General features: G+C 31.5%; 1 protein-coding gene across 7 annotated transcripts in view; it reads right to left on the bottom strand.

The window, feature by feature from the left end:
- Stxbp4 (syntaxin binding protein 4) overlaps positions 1-21,422 on the bottom strand; it is a 148,258-nt gene that overhangs the window by 100,377 nt on the left and 26,459 nt on the right. For all 7 annotated transcript variants that reach the window (XR_013436131.1, XM_078042266.1, XM_078042268.1 and 4 more), the window contains exons 5-10: positions 20,303-20,409; positions 19,903-20,122; positions 18,857-18,935; positions 13,484-13,578; positions 8,916-9,012; positions 6,531-6,622 (exon numbers count right to left, since the gene is read on the bottom strand). Coding sequence is in view for 6 of the 7 variants with exons in the window: in XM_078042266.1 (XP_077898392.1) it covers positions 6,531-6,622; positions 8,916-9,012; positions 13,484-13,578; positions 18,857-18,935; positions 19,903-20,122; positions 20,303-20,409 (690 nt within the window). In the remaining variant the exon portion in view is untranslated. The remainder of the gene's footprint in view (positions 1-6,530; positions 6,623-8,915; positions 9,013-13,483; positions 13,579-18,856; positions 18,936-19,902; positions 20,123-20,302; positions 20,410-21,422) is intronic.

The following is a 21,422-nucleotide window of genomic DNA, read 5'->3' as shown; positions in this document are numbered from 1 at the left end:
TTCAGAGTACTGCTGAATGTGCCCCAGCCTTGCCTTTTCTGTGTATGACCTTGTGCCAGCCATGTAACCTTGTGAGACTCTCTTTTAATATAACAATGATTAGAATCACGGCAAGATAATTATATTTTCAGTTCTAAATACCATATTCTCCCAGATCCGAAAGTTTTTTGTCAAATAAACAAAAGTAGGACTGACTTATACTGACTCAGCAATTCCTACTTAAAAGATAGCATCTCAAGAAACCTTATGAGTCAGACAAAATGATGAACAGAAGAAGCTAGTTACAAAAGAGTATACTGATTCTGTTCATTATGAAGCTCACAATCAGGCAAAAGCAACCTAGCTGTTAGAAGAGAGGCATGGTGGTTCCCATGTGAAGGTGGGAGTGGCAGCTGAGTGGAAAGATGGCCTGAAGGAGACTTTAGAGCAGTGATTCCACTTGAGATAATAATCCAAATTTATCACATTGTACACCTAAGATTTTTGGGCTTTCCTATGTGTATGCTGGATTTCAGTAAAAATATTTCTAAAAAAATAAATTAAGATATCTTTAGCAGCCCCTCAAAGGGAAAACATATGAGTAAAAGACAAGAAACCCAAACAAAATGATAATGAACTTGACTCTGCTGTTTTTGAAACTGAGATGGTTGAGTGGATAGCCACAGTGGAATTTCCCCACCTTCCTAGACTGTCATCATTCTCAACCACAGATCAATTGATATGTTTCAGGAGACACTACACTGTTTTTCAACTCAAAAAAGTTGGGAATTACATTATAAAATAAAAGTTATTTGTTTTTGGTGAGTTACTTGAAAAGTAGGGAATTTTATGGTGTTTTTCAAACTGTGGTACATCATCCTCTAGTGTACTGGGAGACCAAAATTGTTAGTGAAATAGAATTGAATTATTATTAAATAAGAATGCAATACATATAGGAAACTGATGATTTGAGAGATTTTTGTTTTAGGTATATATGTGAGTGTAGTAAAAAAAATGTACTAGTATTATGGATAAAAAAAAGGAAAGACAATAATTGACAAGAATATATTCCTGTGACAAACAAATATAACATAATGTAATAATGATGGCACAACATTTTTGTTCTGAAGCCACAAGAGGATACTACTGGCATGTAGAACACCTTGCATAATTGCCATCAGCACTATGCTTCTTCTAACAATGTATCACAGATTAAGCAAATTCTTATCTGCCCTAAAATCATGTGGGTAATAAAGAAGTAAACTACTAATTTGGAGTATGAGTATCTCTTTTCAGCTGCTTTAAAAATCTCTGCATGCTTCTATAGTTTGCCACTTCAATGGCATGATGTAAACCACCTTTGTCTTTCCTCATAAAACATGGGCATAGCAGCTTTGAGAACTATTTAGTAGTAAAAAAAACAATGCTCTGCCATCAACATTGTGTAGATGAATACATAACACCGAATCAGCTGTGCTTCTACCCTGTAGTTATTCTATGATAAATGCTACAAAATTTGTTCTGATAAATCAGTGCCTCAATTCTGGGAAAACTGGGTGCTTTCCTGAGAGTTACTGAAAAACTAAGTGTTCAGAATGGGCAAATGCTTAGAAGTAAAAAAAAAAAAAAGGGGGGATTACTAAATAAAACAAAGTAATTTTAAACTTTAAAAATACTAACATACATTATTTTCTTATTGAGAGAATCAGCTTTATTTTATCTACTAAACCAATCATATATTTATACTTTGTGTTTCCAGAACCATGTAATTAATAATAAATAGCATTTGAACTTCCTGTTAACAAGGTTATTACTTAAAAACCTCAGTTCTATAATTTGGTTTTGGTTTTGGTTGGTCCCCAAGGGTTCATGTTTGGGGATTTGGTCCATAGTATGGTAGTGTTGAAGTGACGGACCTTTAAGAGGTGGGTCATCAATCTCTAACTTACTGTTTCCAAATGTGATCTATTCCTCCAGATGAATTTCTGCTGTTAGGTTCTGACCAGAAGTAGAATTAATGTCACCCTTCCCCACAACAAATTTTAGACTCTGGACTTGAACTCTAGAACTGTGGGCTAAATAAATAAACCCCTTTGCTTTCTAATTAGATGGCTTCAGGTATTTCACTATAGTAATAGAATATGCACTAATATGAATAGAGCTCTAAAAATAACCATGAAGTAAAAGTGTAATTTTAATTCTTAATCATGAACTAAAAGAAAGTTTTTAGAAATATGTGACATTTTATCCTCTCATTCAAATTTACAGGTAGTTAGCAACTGATTCACCATATTATTCATTTAAAATCACATTTGAAAACAATAAGAAGGAAAATAAATATAATCATGTAGAAATATAAGCAATAATGAGAGTTTTCTGGAAAATGAAAGGCCTCCTGGTTGCCAGATAATAAGAAGAATATATAGAAATCAGTTGTATTTTTATACCAAAACAAAGAATTAAAAATGCATCTTAAATTTTATAAAGAAACCATTTACTATAATGGCAATAAAGTGTATAAAATAAGATTAACTAGATTCATTTAGCCTATAAAATATCAATAAAGCCTATATTAGAATATGTGAAATGTATTAAATGACATCAAAGAAGACATAAATGAATGAAAAGCCAAAACATGTTCATATAAAGGAAGATGTTGATTCTTCCCAAAATGATCTATAAATTTAATAGTGAAAAATGTTTGTGAAACTTATATAGACATGATCAACAATAGTCAAAGCTATATTTTAGGAGTAACTGTATGGGGGCACAGTTAGAGAGATGTTGGTAGAGGGATACAAATTTCAGTTAGGTAGGAAAAATAAACTCAAGTGATATTTGTAGAAAGTGCTGACTACTTAATAACAATGTATTATATTTTGGAAATTCTAAGAGAGTAGAACACCATTTTCACCACAAAAACTAAATACGTGGGGTTAATTAGCTTGAATGGAGACATTTCACAGTGTGTGTGTGTGTGTGTGTGTGTGTGTGTGTGTGTGTGTATACATATATATATGTATATATATATACATTTTTTTGAAATATCATGTTGTACATGATAAATATATATTTTAACTTCTCGATTAAACATACCTTCATACATACATATTTACGTAAGTAAGACAAATAACTACAAGGTTGGAAACAAGTCTTTATCAGATATTATAGCTTTTGAATCTATAAATAACTGAGCAGAAGAATACAGAAGTGCTCAAGTAAATATGCAAATTTTATAAATGATGGTTCTGGATTGCAAATAACACATCACATTAAAATAGGAATTTGAATTTTAAAATAATTTTTAAAATAACTGATAAAAATTTATGTGATGTTTCTATTGTTTTGATCAATTAATAAGTATAATTACAATTCAATCTAGAAGAAAAGATTAAAGTCTTATGAAGCAATGAAAACATTTTATTCATGTAAATTTTTTGCAGCAAAATGATAGGATGATCAATGACTTTCGAGCATAAAATCAGAGTCCATCAATAGAACATTCTAGGACTATAGAATAGAAATAAGAGCTAACAAAAGGAAAGAAAAGATACACTTCTCAGAAGAAAGAATTGATGCATAAATTTTCTTTCAAGTGTTTATGAGTAGCAAAAATGATAGTGTTTAAATTTTACTCGATATATTTAAAAGATTTATATAACTGCTTTCTTTAATAAAGAAAAAATAATTATAATAATTGGAACCTGAACAAAACACTAACCAAAATAAAGATGGTATAGCTGCTCCATTTAACTAAATAGGAAAATAAAGAAATATCTTAGGATATTGAGATTCAATACCTGGGATAAGACTATAACAATTCAAAATTATATATACTTAATAATACAGTCTATGATGATGTAAAACAAAAATAAACAAGACTAAGTGGGGGGGGAATTTAAAATTCTTTCAGTAACTGATAATAAAAAATGAGTAAAAAAACCAGAAAATATGAAACCATGAAACAACCTTGACTTTATTGACATGGGAAAGTGGCACTGTACTCCAAACTGCAGAATATACTTTCTTTTCAACAGATTGGGAATATTTAATTGACTATAATCACTAAATGTATAGTCAAAGAATTAATATCACACAGAATATGTCTCTAATTTTAGAAGAATTAAACTAAAAATAAGTAACCAAAAAGAAACTGCATAAGAAAAAACTATTTAGAAATTAAGCCAAAAAAAGGATCAAGATAAGCATCAAAGAAGGCAAAGAAGTGGAAATATTACATACCAAATGATGATTAATATATGATCTATAAAATGTATTGGTGGAATTACGTGTAAAAATTATATAGTATATTTTTGAAACAAAATTAAAGATCTAAACAAATCTATATTAATCTTTGGTAAGTTTGAGTATTTTGATAAAAGAAGAACTTTTCTAGAAAGACACACATTTACAAAATATTCAAGAAAAGAACAAAACAATTGAACAGAATAATAGCCTTATATAATACTGATTAAAAGGAGGAAATACATTCCTCTTCTTAAAGAATCTAGGCCTAGACAATTTGCAGATAAAACATTTTCAAGTTCTAAAGAAATAGTTTTAATTGTTAAGATTCTTCCAGAAAAATAGAAATGGTAAAAAAAAATTAAGATGTGTAAAATGATTAAAGTATCTTAGAAATTACTTTTTACTCAGTTTTGCTTGCTTGTATTCAATAGTATTTAGAATAGGTACAATTCTGTGGAAATGACAAAAATGTAATCAAATGTCTACCTAGAAAATCCAAGAAAAATAACTGAAAAACACTTGGAACAAGGGAGACAGGTAAAATGGTATCAAACAAAATAAGCAGCTTAAAATGATCATATTTCTTAATCAATTAAAAATATAACAATGAAAAATAAATATCCCATTTCCAATAGCATCATAAGTTATAATATATTAGCAATTAATCCAAAAAGAAATACTCGAAATATAAATGAAGTAAGCTATAATTTTCTTTTTCTAAAAGATGAGCAAAGATCTGAGTAAAGAAATGTTATTTTCAATTCTTCCAAAACCATCCCCTGAATTCTATACAATTCCAAACAAAAACGAAAAAAGTCCCATGTGTTTTTATTATCATAGCAAAATGATTCTAAAGATCATCTAGAAGATCAAAATTAAGAGTTATCTAATATACCAGATAATAATGAATCTGGTATTATAGAGATACAGTAATTAAAATACTAATGAACTAGCAAACAGAAATGGAACAGAGTGGTGGGTCTAGAAACAGATCTGCTTATCTAGATATAAATTTAGCAAATATAAAGTTTGCATTTCAATTCAATGGCCAAAGTGCAGAAGGACGGGTTGTTAAATAAATGACAATAGAACCGGACAAGGACTTCAGATGCATAAACAAAAATAACTTTTGAATTAATTAAAATATATAAATTGGGAAGGTGTTTTTAAAATAACACAGTATCAAAAATTCATAAAAGGACTGAAAGATTTTTTTTTCTTTTTTTTATTGTTGGTTGTTCAAAACATTACATAGTTCTTGATATATCATATTTCATACTTTGATTCAAGTGGGTTATGAACTCCCATTTTTACCCCGTATACAGATTGCAGAATCACATCACTTACACTTCCATTGATTTACATATTGCCATACTAGTGTCTGTTGTATTCTGCTGCCTTTCCTATCCTCTACTATTCCCCTCCCCTTCCATCCCCGATAGTATAAATGCCAAAGTTTATACTTATGAAGTTAATAAATTTAAAAAATCAATTTTATATAAAGCACAAAAACAGTCAAAATCAAATGTATGATGTTAGAAAAATAAAGAGTAGTTACTCTGATTTTTAGGAGTGGGGGCGTTATTGCTAGTAACAGGAAAGGAACATGGGTATAGGAGAGCACCCGGGGTCCTGATAATGTATTTCTTTATTTAATGTTATGCTTCATGGGATTGGTTCTGATTGTAATATATCAAAGGATATAAACTTATGATAGAGGCACTCTTCCATGTATATATTATGGTGTGTTAAAAAAATTAGAATGGACACATGATACTTATCTGTTTAGTTAGCTTTCCAATTGGCAAGTTGTCAATACTCATGACTTTACATATGGGAGTAGAGGAGCTAAGGAGAGAAGAGGCTGGAAGAGATTGAAAAAACTCCTACTTTTGGTTTTAAATTAATCTGTTTTTATATGTGTGTGTGTGTGTGTGTGTGTGTGTGTGTGTGTGTGTGTGTGAATCTCCAAGGAAGTTGTTCTTTTGTGTAGTCCTGGTATTGAACATAGGAACATTTTACTACTGAGCTAGGTCACCAGCCCTTTATGTTTTTTAGTTTGGGATGGGATCTTGCTAAGTTGCCAAGGCTGTCCTTGAACTTGCCAGAGTTCAAAAAGTTACTGGGATTATAGGTGTGTGCTATCATGCTATGATAGAACATGTATTATTTGTATAATTTTTTAAAAAGCTAGTGAAAAATTTTAAAAGGCCTACATATATGATCTGTAACATAAGACTGTGACTTAAAACTGAATCAAGATAATTCTATAGGGCAAGATAATTCTATAGGGCATACTCTACCTGTGAATCTAATATGTTGGAAATTTCATGTGCCCCAACATTTACTTCATCCAACTGCAAGCAAAACAAATTTCTGGCAACCTGTACAAAATCTGAAATAAATACATTTCAGTAAGAACATAGCATTTAACCTCATGTAAATAAATGTCATCTTTTCCCACATAAAGTTGTAACTATGTATTAGAACTAGTGCTTCAGATTTAACTTGCATAATTTATCTTAAAATTGTATTTGCCAAGTGATGGGTAAATGTAAATTCAAATAAGTAAGAAACTGGTTTTATCTCATTTTAGTTAACTTTGCTAAAGCTAATAATTCAGTTAAGATAATAATAAAGCAAACATATCACAGATGTCTTTAATTCTCCAACTCTTTATTTTAAGTAGAACTTTTCCTGAAACATATGACAATATTATGACTTATGGCTTTTCTAGCTGGAAGAATCTGAAGTTTAGAATAATAGCAGCAGCTACTGTTTACGTAACAGCTGCTGTATGCCAGGCATGGTGCTTAGCAATTTTATCCTCACAACAACCTTTGGAGGGAGGTTCTCTTGTCTTTTCCACTTTAAAGATGAATAAACTGGGGCAAACACAAGTTAACTGTCTTAACCTGCCCATGGACACTGAGAAAATAAATAGCAAGAGTCTGTAGCTTTCTTAGACACTAAGAGTGAACTATTTATCTATGTATTCTCAAATTTTTTAATTTTGGCTATTATATTTCTTAATTTCTAAGGATTCTTTTAAATATTCTCTGATTATTCCTAATTTACAAATTCTTACTCCTATTTTATAGGTGCATTATCTTCATTTGTCTTTTTAAAGATGTTAATTATGGTTTATCTGATATTCTTGTTTGGCTCTTCATCATTTCTCCTTCCTTTCAAATTCCTTTTTTTCCTGTTTGTCTGATACTTTGAACTATATTTTCTGATGGAGGATTTCCCCAAATGTCTGGTAACCATTGGTTATAATAATATATTTAAGAATCAGGCACTAAAAAAGTTAGTTGGAAATTTTGTTATGCATAACTTGGCTAGTCAATTGGCAGGTTAAACTACAGGGCAATCGAGTGGCCAGCTGACATTTTTGTTAAGCTTCTTCAGACAGAATCCTACAATCTCCTGCCTACAGTTATAAACATGGCTGTAAATTCCATGGAGCAATCTGGGTGTGTGTTTGTGAGTAATGACTCACCATACACTCCCCCAAATTTCTTTGCTGCTGGCAACTATAGGGCCATAATCTCTGTTTTAATTTCTCAAGGAAATAAACTTCTTTTTCCCTGGAGGTGTAAGGGAGTGGTAGTTGCTAGCCTGCTTGAGAAGGGGCAAGAAACAGCACCTATAATTCTTCGTAGAAACATTTCTAACAGTCCTGTTTCAAATGTGCTGCCTAAATGCTTTTAATTCCCAAGGGTCAAATCTACACGTTCTCTATTGTGATTTTGTTTAATCTCTGAATACTTGGGCTTTACCTGCCTCTACCCACTAATTCATTTACTGTACTTTCCTTATCAACTTTTGTCCTTAGATATTGTGGTTTTGGTTATATATGCATTTCTGTTTCTTGTTCTTATTACTTTGGCATGATTTTCAAGGGGAGATGAGACCAAAATTACCCTTTTTATGGCTTCAAAACAAAAAGGCAGATTTTCTTTTTAGTAATAATAGATGTTTTTAAAATGATTCAATGGGGCATCCATCATATAAGAAAAACATGAAATATTTAATGCCAGCAGAGATGGAAAAAAATTGTAACATTCAAACATTACTGATAGCAGAACAAGTATATGTAAAATGTCTTTGGAAAATAATTTACCAATATGCACTGAAAATCAAAGTCATTTGTGAGGATTTATCCAAGAAAGGGGATACATTCACAATAATAAATACAGATTTATAGTATTAGCTTCTGATACTACAAACCATCAAAATTCCCAACAGTAGAAAGGCTTAATTTATAGTTTGTCAATTAAGTGGCAAATTATGGTGTCTCTAATAAAAATAATTATGTAGCACTATAAATATATTTATATCATTCTAGCTGAAAAGAACTAGAACTAATCTCCCAGTAGTAAATCAGGACTTCTATATATTGTCTTTGCTTCTTTTGTTATTATTAAAGCAATCTTTATGCAATAAATATAAAATTAAAAAGAATATGATAGAATAATGATATTTTAGAGATGAAAGGTTCTAATAAAGTTCTCCTTTCTGCTATTAACTACTAGAATTTTTAGAGTACTGAGACTAAGGATCTTTAAATCAATGTGGTTTTACTTTTCATTCTCTCCTTCTAAAGAACAGACATGCTTGCTGAAAATGGGTCACAGTAACTCTTCACTGAGTTCCTGTGATATACATGATGAACCTAATATTACCTCCAAATGACACTGTCCCCTTTGAGTCTGCTTGTACTTGCTGTTTCAGGACTTGGTGTTGTTCCTTTGTGGGCTGGATGCCAAGATAATTTAGAGCCTGGAAGGAAAAGGCCTCATGTAAAGCAAGATTTCAAATCTTCAAAGAATAAAACTTTTCATTGCAAGTTTTCCAACTCAGTGAAAAAAATCCACATTAGGAACAGTGATCAAAACCAAATGGCCAAAGAAAGTATGCTATTTATGGATTAACTGCCTATAAAGGTAACTAGCCAATGAAATATATGGCAAAGTCCTGGAGACCGTTTCTAGAAAGTCTCTTTTCCAAAGCAGAATTAAGCACTTCTTGTTCCTTTTCCTTCTCTCTTTTGGCTTAATAAGGTAAAGGAAGAGAGAAAGGAGAAAGAAAGAAGGGAAGACAGGGAGGAGAAAAGGAAGGGGTAGGAAAGAGAAAGAAGATAGGAGGAAGGAAATACTGCTGGAGTTTGAGCAGTTACCTTGGTTCATGAGGTACCTCAATAAAAATGGTGAAATAGAAGGGTAGTTGAATGTGGGTCCCCTGCACCATAAAGCCTCCATGTCAGCCCTGGCCTACATTTTTTCAGGCTTCTTGGTGTGAGAGAAATAAAACCACTATTATTTTGGATTCTATATGTGTGTGTGTATATATATATATCTTATAATAAATATATATATAGTACATATACCTTATCATAAATATATATATTAGATATTAGATATATCTTATCCAATGTACAGGATTCTAGCAAAAACAATATATACTGTCAATCACATCACAACTAAAAGGTAGGTAGTTTAATATTGGTAATTATTTCTTACAAATTTCTTCTGCCTTTGTAATATGTTCACTCATTCCTCATTTCATTCACCAAATATTTATGTGGTACTTACTATTTGCCAGGTACGAAACTAAATACAAGGGATAGACATGATATATGGTCCCTACCCTCAAAGACTCTATGGTCTCGAGGGAGAGAATAAGATGTGAACAAATACAGTAACTACAATACATAATTTAACATAGTGTGCAAGGTGTGCTATTTCGAAAAGCAACTAGTTAATCCCCAGGCACACAATCTGACTGGGCACATGAAAATAGGAAACAGGAGGCAGAATATCAGGAAAGATTCTTCCAAAAGTTTCTTAGCATCATCTGTCTGCCTTGTTGAGGTCCTAAGTATTTGCCTTGTGTACATGGAATAATAATTCTTAGCTTTGTGTGTTTTCCTCTTCAGTTATAAAAATGTTTCAAATACCATTCCTCAAAAAAAAAAAAAAAGAGAATACAAAAACTCCATGTACTGGATGTCATCAAATATATCATGTATTTGCTTGAAATTTATAAATATATAAAATAAAATTAATTTAATTGAAAATTTCTTTATTGTTCTTAAGCAACAACCATTATCCTAAGGTTGGTGTATCTTCCTGTTCATACTTTAATGTCATTTACTATATTAAGTATGTATCCCCTGAGTAATATGCACTTTAATTTTATGCATTTAAAATCTTACATAAATAGTATAATCTAAAAGTATTAACTCTACAAATTAGTTTTATTTTACCTTAACCTTATGATTTTATAATTGCTCAATATTATCTGTAAAACTAGTTTACTTATTTTAACTGTAAATGGTATTTCATGTATAATACATTATAATTTATTATTCATAAGTAATTTATTATCTATAAGTAATAATGTATTATCCAAAAGTTCCCTGATTGATGGGACTCTTTAGTTACTCTGATTTTTATTTTGATTACAAAATATATATGCCTCCTTTTATAGGTGTGAAAATTTCTCCACAGCATATGTTTAGAAGAGAAAGTGCTAAGTCTTAGGGATAATTCAGTGACCACTTTACTAGGTATTGTTTAATTGTTCTTCACATTGGTTGTGCCAACTTATGCATACTAATAGTATATAAGCATTCCTGTTTTCTACATTTCAACAGCATTTGCTGTTTTTACACTTTCATTTTTGTCAGTATGTTGGATATGAAATATTATGTTGTTAATTTGAATTCCCTTAATTACAAGTGAGAATAAACATTTTTTTCATGTTCATTAGCAGTGTTTTTGACTCATAAATTATTTAAAATATGTTTTAAATTTTCATAGAGTTTTAAGATGTATCTTTTGTTACTGATTACTAATTTGGAGACAATCTTCCAATATTGACAATCAAAACTTCCTAGACATTGCCAAATGTCCCCTGAGGAGAAAAATCATACTCCCATCCTTAAGAACTACTGCTTAAGCAACACTATTAACTTGGTGTCTAATTTTTCAAGCTTTTATTATGAACATAATGCCAATACATGCTTATATAAATCATGTATTTTTTGCACAAATTTAAGTTTCACTATATATAATGATCTATGATTAAAAATTGTCACTATATCACAACCTTCCATTGTATACATTTTAGATCTACTATATGCTTTTAAAAATATTTCTCATAGTACTGTCAAGACTGAACTTTTATTGAAGCATTTAGTGGTCATTTAGATACATACATCCCTTTTTCTTAAAATACAGGGATATAATGAAAGCCCTGAACAAACAGGACTTTCTAAGTTCCCTTAGTTTATTAGTATTAAGCCATATCCCCTTTGTCCAATCAACACTCTTCCATGACTGTTCACCTTCATCCCAAACATAAGCATAAAATTATACAGACTGTATTATTTCTTTGGGTCTTCATTGCTGAAGGCTTCTGTGCCATGTAAAATTCATACTCATATTAAATAAATGTGTATCTATTTCTCTTGTTAATCTTTTTTGTTATAGGTGCTTCTGCCAGCCATGAACTTAGTGATAGATGAGAAAAGAAATCTTTCCTCTCCTAGAAGCAAAAGTCAGGTACTTAAACAGAAGGAGGTTCGATAGGGTAAAGATATATGATCTCACTGATAAAGCATAATACACAAAAGCTCATAGTACAATAAAACACTGACGGATGGTCAGTGCTAAGATATACAAAGTAGCACAGTATTTATAATAATTAGCAAAGTTTGGATGACAAAGAAATTGAGTCAGCATTTGAACAATTAGACTGTTCAAATTTCAGATTTCAATGAGAAAGACAGGACTGAGCAAAGGTTGGGTAAGTACATATATACTATGTTTATTCATTCTAGCTTTGCAATTTCATCTTCTTTCTAAAATGTGGGAAAAAAAATCCACAACTCATAGGAAAGTAGAGGTTGTGGACCTTCAGCTTTATATCTAATTTACATTAAAAAAAAGGCGGGGGGGGGGTCTCTCTCCTGAAGAGAGCCCTCAATAATGTGTATTCTTTGCTTTACCCTGAAGGCATCTCTCTCTTAATACTGACACATCTTTTCTTCAATATGTATCTACTTTCCTAAATAAACCTCTGTGCCTTTGGGGGAAGAAAAAAAGATGTAGCACATTTTCTTTCTTAGTTGCTGGTAACCTTAAGATAAGTTTTAAAGTGCTTTCCCACCTTTAGTTTTCCCTTTTTATAATCATCCTAAATTTCTTTTACATATATTAGTGTTAGAGTAGGAAGGTAGATAGACATGAGCCCAGGGATAGGGAGAGGAAGAATAGAATTCATTCCGTCTTGATGGAGGAAGGAGCATTCTACTCTGTGTGACAGAAAACCGCTTCCTTCAGGGTCAGATACAATCTTTCAAAACTAAGAAACTGGGCTCTAACCAGCTTCAGAACTTTCCACTTTGGGGCATACAGAACAGGAGGCACTGTTATTTGGGTGATGGCATCCACTGTAATATCATTTACACTCTGGTTTTGATCACCCCCTATGGGTTTTGCTTAGGTACTAATGGGGACCTGCTCTACATTCTTGAGGGTGAACTTTCACTTCACTAAAGGTTTAAACCCTTTATGCTCATTTTATCTATGTCTCCTGACAAATCTTTCTTTTGAGAAGGTAAGAAGTAAGGGACCCATCACACGGTAACAATAGTCCTCAATGCTCTACTTTTCTCAGAACTATTTTTGTTTTACCCTTTTTCTGTGCGTTGCTGATCTTGGAATGCAGAGCATGGTAGGCAAGCACTTCTACCATCCTGCTACATGCCCGGCCTTCCTCATGACCATATTTTAGTGCCTCACTACACTGCTAAAATCTTTTTAAATTTAAGGACTATTTTGTTCTTTAGAATTTAGCAACTCTTTGCTTTCAAAGACAACAACAATGAAGGACTACTTCATTGCATTTATTTCTATTATATATGAAGCCAAATATACCTTGTCTCAATTCCATGTTCCCACTGATTCTAGATTGCAAAGCATCATATTTTCTTATTGAAGAAGAAAAAGAAACTTATTATCTGCATGTCAACTTAGTTACAAAGGTTTTATTTCTATTTTGTATTAGCAAATCACCATGAATTGCCAAAAGCAAACATTAATTAAATAATCTAAACCCCAACTGCCCTTCATTCAATTGCAAAGAACTTGAGGCAAAAATGGCTCCAGTACTTTATCCTCTCTAGGAATGAGAATACTTCTTTCCTGTTGTACTCCAAAGCAAAATGAAAATTTAAGGGATTTACCATTTCCAGTTTCTCTGCCTTAAGGCGAATAGAGGGATTTAGGAAAATCTTCTTTCCCTGTGGTCCATAATTATCAGTCCAGGCAGGAGCAATATCTAAGAGACAACAGGGTGCACATTAATTGGAAACTTAATTGGAATAGAACTTTTCATTTGACAGGATGTGTTCTGGGCTCCTGCTGTTCAAAAATAATTCTGGTTAATCAGTTGGCAGTTTTCACTTTTGTTTTCATAATTTTTTTCCCTGTAAGTTTAAAATGTATCATATAAATCAGCTTTACTTGAGCCCTCAAAGATATAAAAAGAGTACCAATTATGCACTGTGAAGTCCCATGGAAATATTAAAAGACAAACATACATCTCAACACTATGACCATCATTGTAATATTAAAAGTTTTTTCTCAAAAAAAATCATATTAAAAATTCAAAAAGATCATGATCTTAAATTGGCAAAATGATTTTGTTATGTGAATTATGGAAGTACTCTGGAAAAACCCATGAATGCAGATCATTTCAAGTTTGCATTAAATCACATAAAATATGATAGAGATACAAAACTTTTTGAGCTAAAAATAAAAGTCTAATTTTACAGAAAGGTTATGTTTTAAGTAGATAACTGGACTTTTAAGAACTGAGGGTAATATACTTCTCACTTATTTTCTTGTACCTTTGCAATAAACCTTGTCCATGTCCCTTAATTATGCCTTTGTCCTTGTCACATGAATAAGAAATCAGGTTCCATAAGAGGCTAGAACTTGAAAATCTATTTGTATTAATATGCTAAAGTCTGTAAATCAAATTTCTTAAAAATTTATGTCAATCCTTATTACCTAAATTGTCACTATATTCCAAATACACTTTTAAATGGTATTTTACTAGTTCTACATAGAAACAAGAGGAAGAGAAAAAAAACTTCTTAAAATGTCACATCTTTATGCAGTGTTTTAATTTTTTTTTAATTTCTCAGAGCATCTGTCTCTAAGTACAAAATGATTTGCATTCTCTTTCTTAAGAACATAAGAAGTGCATATGAAAATAAATAGTCTTCCTCTAAACCTTTAACACATCCTCAACATTCTATGTAAAATCTTTAATATAGCTTATAGGTGTCAAGATTATAAAAAAAAATGGTTACTGACTTTTAGCTCCAAATGGAAATAAACCTTATAAAGACTGACTTTAGTGTAACAGAATTTTACAATCCTGATAAAATCTTCTTTGTTATCATAACATCTAATTGTTGGCTGAAGGATAAAAATATTAAATATTATTTTTTTCTTAAGAGAAATTCTATAACAAACCTACAGCATGGCATAAAAGATCTTTATGGAGTGAAATGTTATGGAAGATAAAAAGCAGGTAAGTCAACTTTACTTTTCATCTTTTAGATTTAGACTTGACTTCCAGCTTGGTACTTGACCTGCAATTAAGACGCACTAACACTAGGTGGACCCAAACTAACCTAGGGCCTTGCTAAGACTAAGTAAGTTTGAATTACTTCAAAAAAAAAAAAAAAAAAAAAAAAGAGTAAGTGTGTGGAAGGGACACAGAGATGAGAGCAAGAGGAATAAAGGAGGAGAGAAGCACAGACAGGGATACATACAACACCAACATAGGCTTCTCACTCACGTTTCCCTACATCTGAGCATAATATCAAAAGATTATTTTTATGCTTATTTCTAACCTGGGAGTGAATCAATTACATATTTAAGCTCACTAATCTTCACAACAACAACATAACATAGGTGTTGACTATTCTTATCCCAAAGACTAAGGCCCAAAAAGGTAAAGAAATTGGCTCCAGGTCACACAGCTAGTACATAATAACAATGTTACAATTCTAATCTCTTGTCACACAGAAACCAGTGTTCTTATTTGTCAACCTTTTTTATATCCATTTTCTCATCTGAATAGTAGGAAGAATAAAACTGATAATCTCATATGAGCTGTAAAGGTAAAAATCAACAAAATCGTAAAAACTACTACAAAAACCAAATTAACACAGAAATACAGTGTTAATAGGAGATAATATAAAATGATACTAATCCCCCCTTACCCCATTTAGCAATATTTAGTCATGGCTTAACAAAACATTGTTTTCTAAATCTTTACTTGGGAGATGAACCTTAATTAAGAGGATCTTGTGCATAAGACCAGCATGTTTTGGCAATTCAGAATAGCTTGACCCAAAAAGTACCTCAAAGACTATTTTCCTCATTAGCCAATCACATCTCTTTATCTAAACAAGCTCTTTGTTTGCTCCTCTCTGGCGTGGGGGGGGGGTGGCGGGCTTTTCAAAAACATATCATTCTCCTGGATCTTCTTTCCTATTCCTCTTTTTAGAAGCAGAAGAAAGGGAATGATGTATAAGAGCAGGATCAATACCATTTGATTAGTTCCATGAACCTTCAAAGGATATTTTTCCCTATCAGTACTTTGTGTAATTTCAAAAGACTTGATGAAGAGGAATTAAAGCTTGTGCCATTGTTAAAATGATGATAGTATTTCTTATTCCCTTAGCAATGTCTTTACTTTTAGCTGACCCACAAACTTAAGTGTTAACTTGTGGCAATAGTAAACAACTCTAAATTTTGAATAAATTGATATGATAGGATAAATGATTTTAAAAATATTCAAGTATCATACTGATTTTAAAAATTCTAATTAATTTTATACCTTGGAATGACTGAGATGGGGACAGAGGTGTAGCTCCCTTATTAAGTTTATTTTTATTGAGGTTAACATTAAAACATTTATTTTTGTGACTATCAACTAAAGGAGTATATAAATGATGGCTAAGGATCTAATTTGGAAAGAATCTATAATTAAGTACTTATAAAAGAAAAATCATAATATACTAAGATACTTAGAAATAATTTAGAGTTGAGTTTGCTTCTCCTTGCCTTGCTCCCTGCCCAGAAGTATCTTACCTCCTTATATTTATGTGGAAATAAGAAAATGAGGCTGAGTTATTGTTATTTTTAACCCTAGAAAAAATTCCATTTTAATATATACTTTATATAAACTTACATACTTAAAATATTTTTCCATTATTTTCCTATTATAAAATCTAGCATCATTTCTTAGTCAATGGTATAAATTTCTCTCACTTTATTAATCATTACAAGATCTCTTTGCTCTAATCAGACCTACCTCTTAAGGTCACCTGACATCTGGCTTATTCTAGTTCTATGCCTCTCTTTTTTTTCCTTTCATTTTTTTGGTACTTGGTACTAGGGGTTAAACCCAGAGGTAGCTCTACCACTGAGCTACATCTCAGCCCTTTTTATTTTTTATTTTGAGACAGGGTCTTGCTAAGTTGCTTAGACTGGCCTTGAACCTGCCATCCTCTTGTCTTAGCTTCTTAAGTCACTGAGATTGTAGACCTACCTGCACCATCATGCCTGGTGCTCATGATACTTTCCAAACTTGGGATAATCTCTTGCCTGAGTACCACTTCCTTCAATATTTGGATAATGTTGGACATTGCTAAGGTGTTTTTCTTAACTGATTTCTGCATATTGTAACAAATCCCTTAGTATAAACCAGTTTCAGGGGTTGAAAGGAAGTCACAAAATGGAATCAAATGTTTGAAGCTCTCATGTCTGCTCTGAAAACATACCCTGGAATGTTATCTGAGCTACAGATTAGGTAAGGATTCTGTAATGTTTATAATAACAATAATGGCAAAATTTTCTGTACCAATTATAATGTTAAGTGCTAGACACTCATGATCTTTAATCCTCATAACAACCCCAAGAGGCAACTATTTTAAGATTATAGAGCTAATACGCTGGGTTAGAATTTAAAAGTGTAAGTCTAGGTTCAGAACCTGGTAGTAATCACAATTATCACAGTCTATATCATACTCAAGCCATTCACTATTTCTTTAGTTTACTTTGTTCATGTCTTTACATTATTTGTGTGAAGGTGTTATAAAATCAGAACATATGTATATTAACAAATATATACATGAAATTAAATACTTTCTAATCTGAATAACAAAGAATTTTTAACCCCATGATTTATCTCACAATATGCCATTATCTTAGAGAAGAATCTTAATTTTTTCAAATTCCAACTGTACTGTCTACACATATATTTAGTAAATGAATAAATAAATGGCTCAAAGAGGCACCAAGTAGTTCAATTACTTCAAATATTGAAGACATGATATAAATGCTACATAATTAGTGTTTATGATAGCATCAAGGAATAAAGGACCTTGACCTCTGTCATCTAACAATGTCAATCCCACATCTCCTTAGTTTTTGCTTCATTCATCTATCTCTTTCTTCCCACTTTAAAATAAAAACAGTATAATAGTAGACTGAACATTAATTATGTAAAGGGCATTACTGCTAACAAAGTTTCTGGGAGTCAATAAATCTCACTAAATTAAAAGGAATACAATTTTTCTAAAGATCGCTACAAACCCATTGGTCAGTACTGATCTGAATCCAAGGAAACTACTATGAAATCTAGCATAAATTCTGGGTTTTTTTTTTTTCAGTGTTGGGGATTAAACCCAGAACTTCATGCATGCTAAATACAAACCCTTCCACTGAGCTATCTCCCTAACCCATGTATGGTAGCTATTTAATTGAAGCTAACTCTCTTTGCAAGTTTCAGGTAAATAACACTGTTAAAAATTAAAATCTATGGGTGATAATCTGCTTTATAATTTAGCAACATATAATTAGCTTTTGTTCATATTAAGTAGTTTTTAAATTATTGTTTCCTTTAGATTTTGGAGATAATTTCAAGGGAAAGTTTTTTTCCCTTAATACTTGGGCTAATAAGCACTTGATTTGTAGCTTGATAAAAATCCTTTTCTTTATGGGTAATTTAGACAAGTATTGCTTTATTGTTTTAAAAAGTCCATAAATCATTTTAGGGTAATTAAAACCCAATAATGCTGAATTTACAACACTAATGGCCCTTCTAATTTATATTCATATGCTTTCTTAAAAAAAATTATTTTCTTAAGCTGTGTTCCTTTTTCCGATGAGTTTTTTGAAAGATGCATTTAATGTACCTTTCGGTATATCACTAAAAGGACAAGGCAACCTAATATGATTTATAGAAGAGTTTTCATTATTTGGTTTCTACAATTCATTAACTATTACAGCTTCATAGACACTTATGAAAAAGCATCTCTTAAAATTTCAACCTTTGTTCAGGGCAATTTCCAATGAAAGTCAGAATCTAACAGGAACCACTGATAATATATTCATTTTATTCTTTTATTCACTGACAGAAAAAAGGCATAATATACTCTTCTTTAAAGTCTATTAAACCACATTATGTACTCTACACTGAGAGAAAGAAATTGAAAAAAATAGCAGGAAAGAGGAATTAAGTGTGTATTTACCTGAAATAGACATATCTGTAGGGCTGTTCTCTGTAGAAGTAATTGGAGTATATTCTGTTTTCTGGTATTCAGTTTTTATCTGCGAAAGAAAATGAGAAACATGCAATGTCATTTTCTAAAGCAAGTCAAAGATCAGACTAGATGTTTATGTTAACATAAAAAATGGTTAAAGAGATTAAAGTAATATTATGAAAAATATGAGACTTCTAATATTTATCTTCAAATAAAACATTTTAGAATTAAAGGTTAACAGTTGCTTTAGCTTTACCACATCCAAGGACAGGAACATATAAAGCCATACATCCTATCTTTTAAGACACTATAACTTCAAATGACAATAAGAGCCTGTTTTTGATCAGCATATCCTTAAAACTTAAGTTACCCTTGGGGAATTCATTTCACTGACTGAAAGCCTCTTTGAGTTTCCTATTTGACTTTATAGCTGAAACAGATATATAGTATATGCTCTATTTTATAACTGATTAACTAGGTAATGCGATAGTTAATAATGATTGTTAATTTTTTTAAATTCCCCATTTTTATAATTCCAATAAAGCAAGCTATTTTCTAATATACACATGTAAGGGGTATTACCTACACAGATTGGATAACTAGGATTAACCTCACTAGGTAGAAAAGAAGCTAAGGAATAACAACAAAAACAATAATAAAACATTGTCAGGCTTCTGTCAAGCAGAAAACAGAAATAATTAATTGAACCTCATTAGTAAGTGTCTCAAACTAAATATTGCTTTCCTAACAGTTTTGAGTGATATTTAGATATATATCTCCATAGTGCCATTTTTGTCATGCTTATATTTTCGAATTGATTATGCTTCTGGACATAGAATTCTTAGCTTGAAAAATCATATTTATTGATAACACAGTATAAAATCTAAAATAGGAAAAAAAGAAAAAAGTCTTTTAAAAAGTTATTTAATTTGTTAAGAAACTATATGTCCCAAATCACAATTCTGTATCTATCTAACTAAGATAAAAACATATAGTGGATGTATGGATTAATAAATGGAAAAACTTAAGATTACCTGACTCATCTTAGTAGAAGGTAAAATGGCAGCTTGAGTTTTTGGAGTAGATGAGGTCTTTGGAATTAGTATTTCAGGGGGAGAAGAAAGAAGACTAAATGTTGAGGCCTGAGGTCCATTTTCTCTTGAAGCTTGTAAAAGGGATGTGCATGATAGATTTTCTGGATGACTGCCATCAGATTTTTGTCTTATGAATGCTATCTCCCAAGCAGATTCTGACCTAGCATTACAAAGAAATCACTTTATTGATATGTAATGGATATAGTACAACTGACTCTAAGATAATGTTTCAAATATTATTAAAATATTTCTTTAAGCATTTGAAGTACTTAAAACATCTTTGCTATTTTTGAAGAGACATGCTAAATGACTCATTCTATCTTATGCATAGAAACGTTACCTCAACTTGGCTCTGGTAATTATACTTTTTGCTTCTTCAAATGATACACCAATCATAGATTCCTTGTTTACTGAGACAAGTTGATCTCCTGGCTTCAAACGTCCATCCTAACAAAAACAATAGCATTTATAAAGAAACTAATTTTTTAAAAATTAATGGATACAATTATAGCAATAAAAAGTTTTTGTGAAGAATGTTTGAAAGAGTGAAAAAAAGTTTATAAAATCTCAACAGGAAAATGTTTAAAAGCCTGGCTTCATAACACACTTGAGTAAAATTTGCATGCCAAGGAATCCTGCCTATATTAATTGTTAGGCCTGCATATCAGAATGGAGATGAGACTGATAAAACTCTTTGACTCTGTGAAAAATCCAGCCAAATACTCATATGAGATATTTCAGAATACAAGATTCATTCACCTTCATTTCTGAACATTCCTGCATCATTTCTGGAATAAATGTGGACTAGATTTTAAAAAATTTAACTGAAGCTCTTAATTATATTTATCAATCCATATTTCAGCTCATGATCAAATATCTTCTTACTAGATTGGTTCTTGTGACTAGACCTAATTGACTGTGTCTACAGTGTTAGCCATACCCTGCTAATCAAGAGCAATACTAACAGGAGTCCTGGCATTGTCTTTGATAAGTCCTGGCTTTGCTTATAAGTAGCCTAAATGACCAAGACTATGTCAAGTACAAGATTTACTGTGGTTGTTAAGCAAGTATTCATCTCTTTTTTTTTTCCTCTTAATTCAAACTGAAATAAGAAATAAGCTTTATTCATTTTCATTTCTTAAGATACTTCTCCATTTATCCTCATACAAAGGCAGGGAATATTATTCTGTAACTATGGGAAAAGCTTACATAGGTTCTATGATCTGGAACTTGAGTGTCAACTGAAGGCCCAGGTGTTAGATATTTGGTTCCCAGGGTGGCACTACTGGGAAGTGGTGGAAACTTGAAGAGATGGGGCCTAATGGGAGGTTTTGGGGTCATTGGGGGAAGACTCTTGAAGGGGATTGTGGGACTCTAGTCTCTTTCTCTTTCTTTGTTGCTTCCAGGTCACGAGGTAAGTGGTTTTGCTCCACCATGTATCCTGCCATGAGGTGCTTCCT

This window comes from Ictidomys tridecemlineatus, chromosome 3, assembly GCF_052094955.1.
Source record: "Ictidomys tridecemlineatus isolate mIctTri1 chromosome 3, mIctTri1.hap1, whole genome shotgun sequence".
Lineage (NCBI taxonomy): Eukaryota > Metazoa > Chordata > Mammalia > Rodentia > Sciuridae > Ictidomys > Ictidomys tridecemlineatus.
Note: the sequence above shows the minus strand (reverse complement) of the source record. Positions and strands in the feature narration are given on the sequence as shown.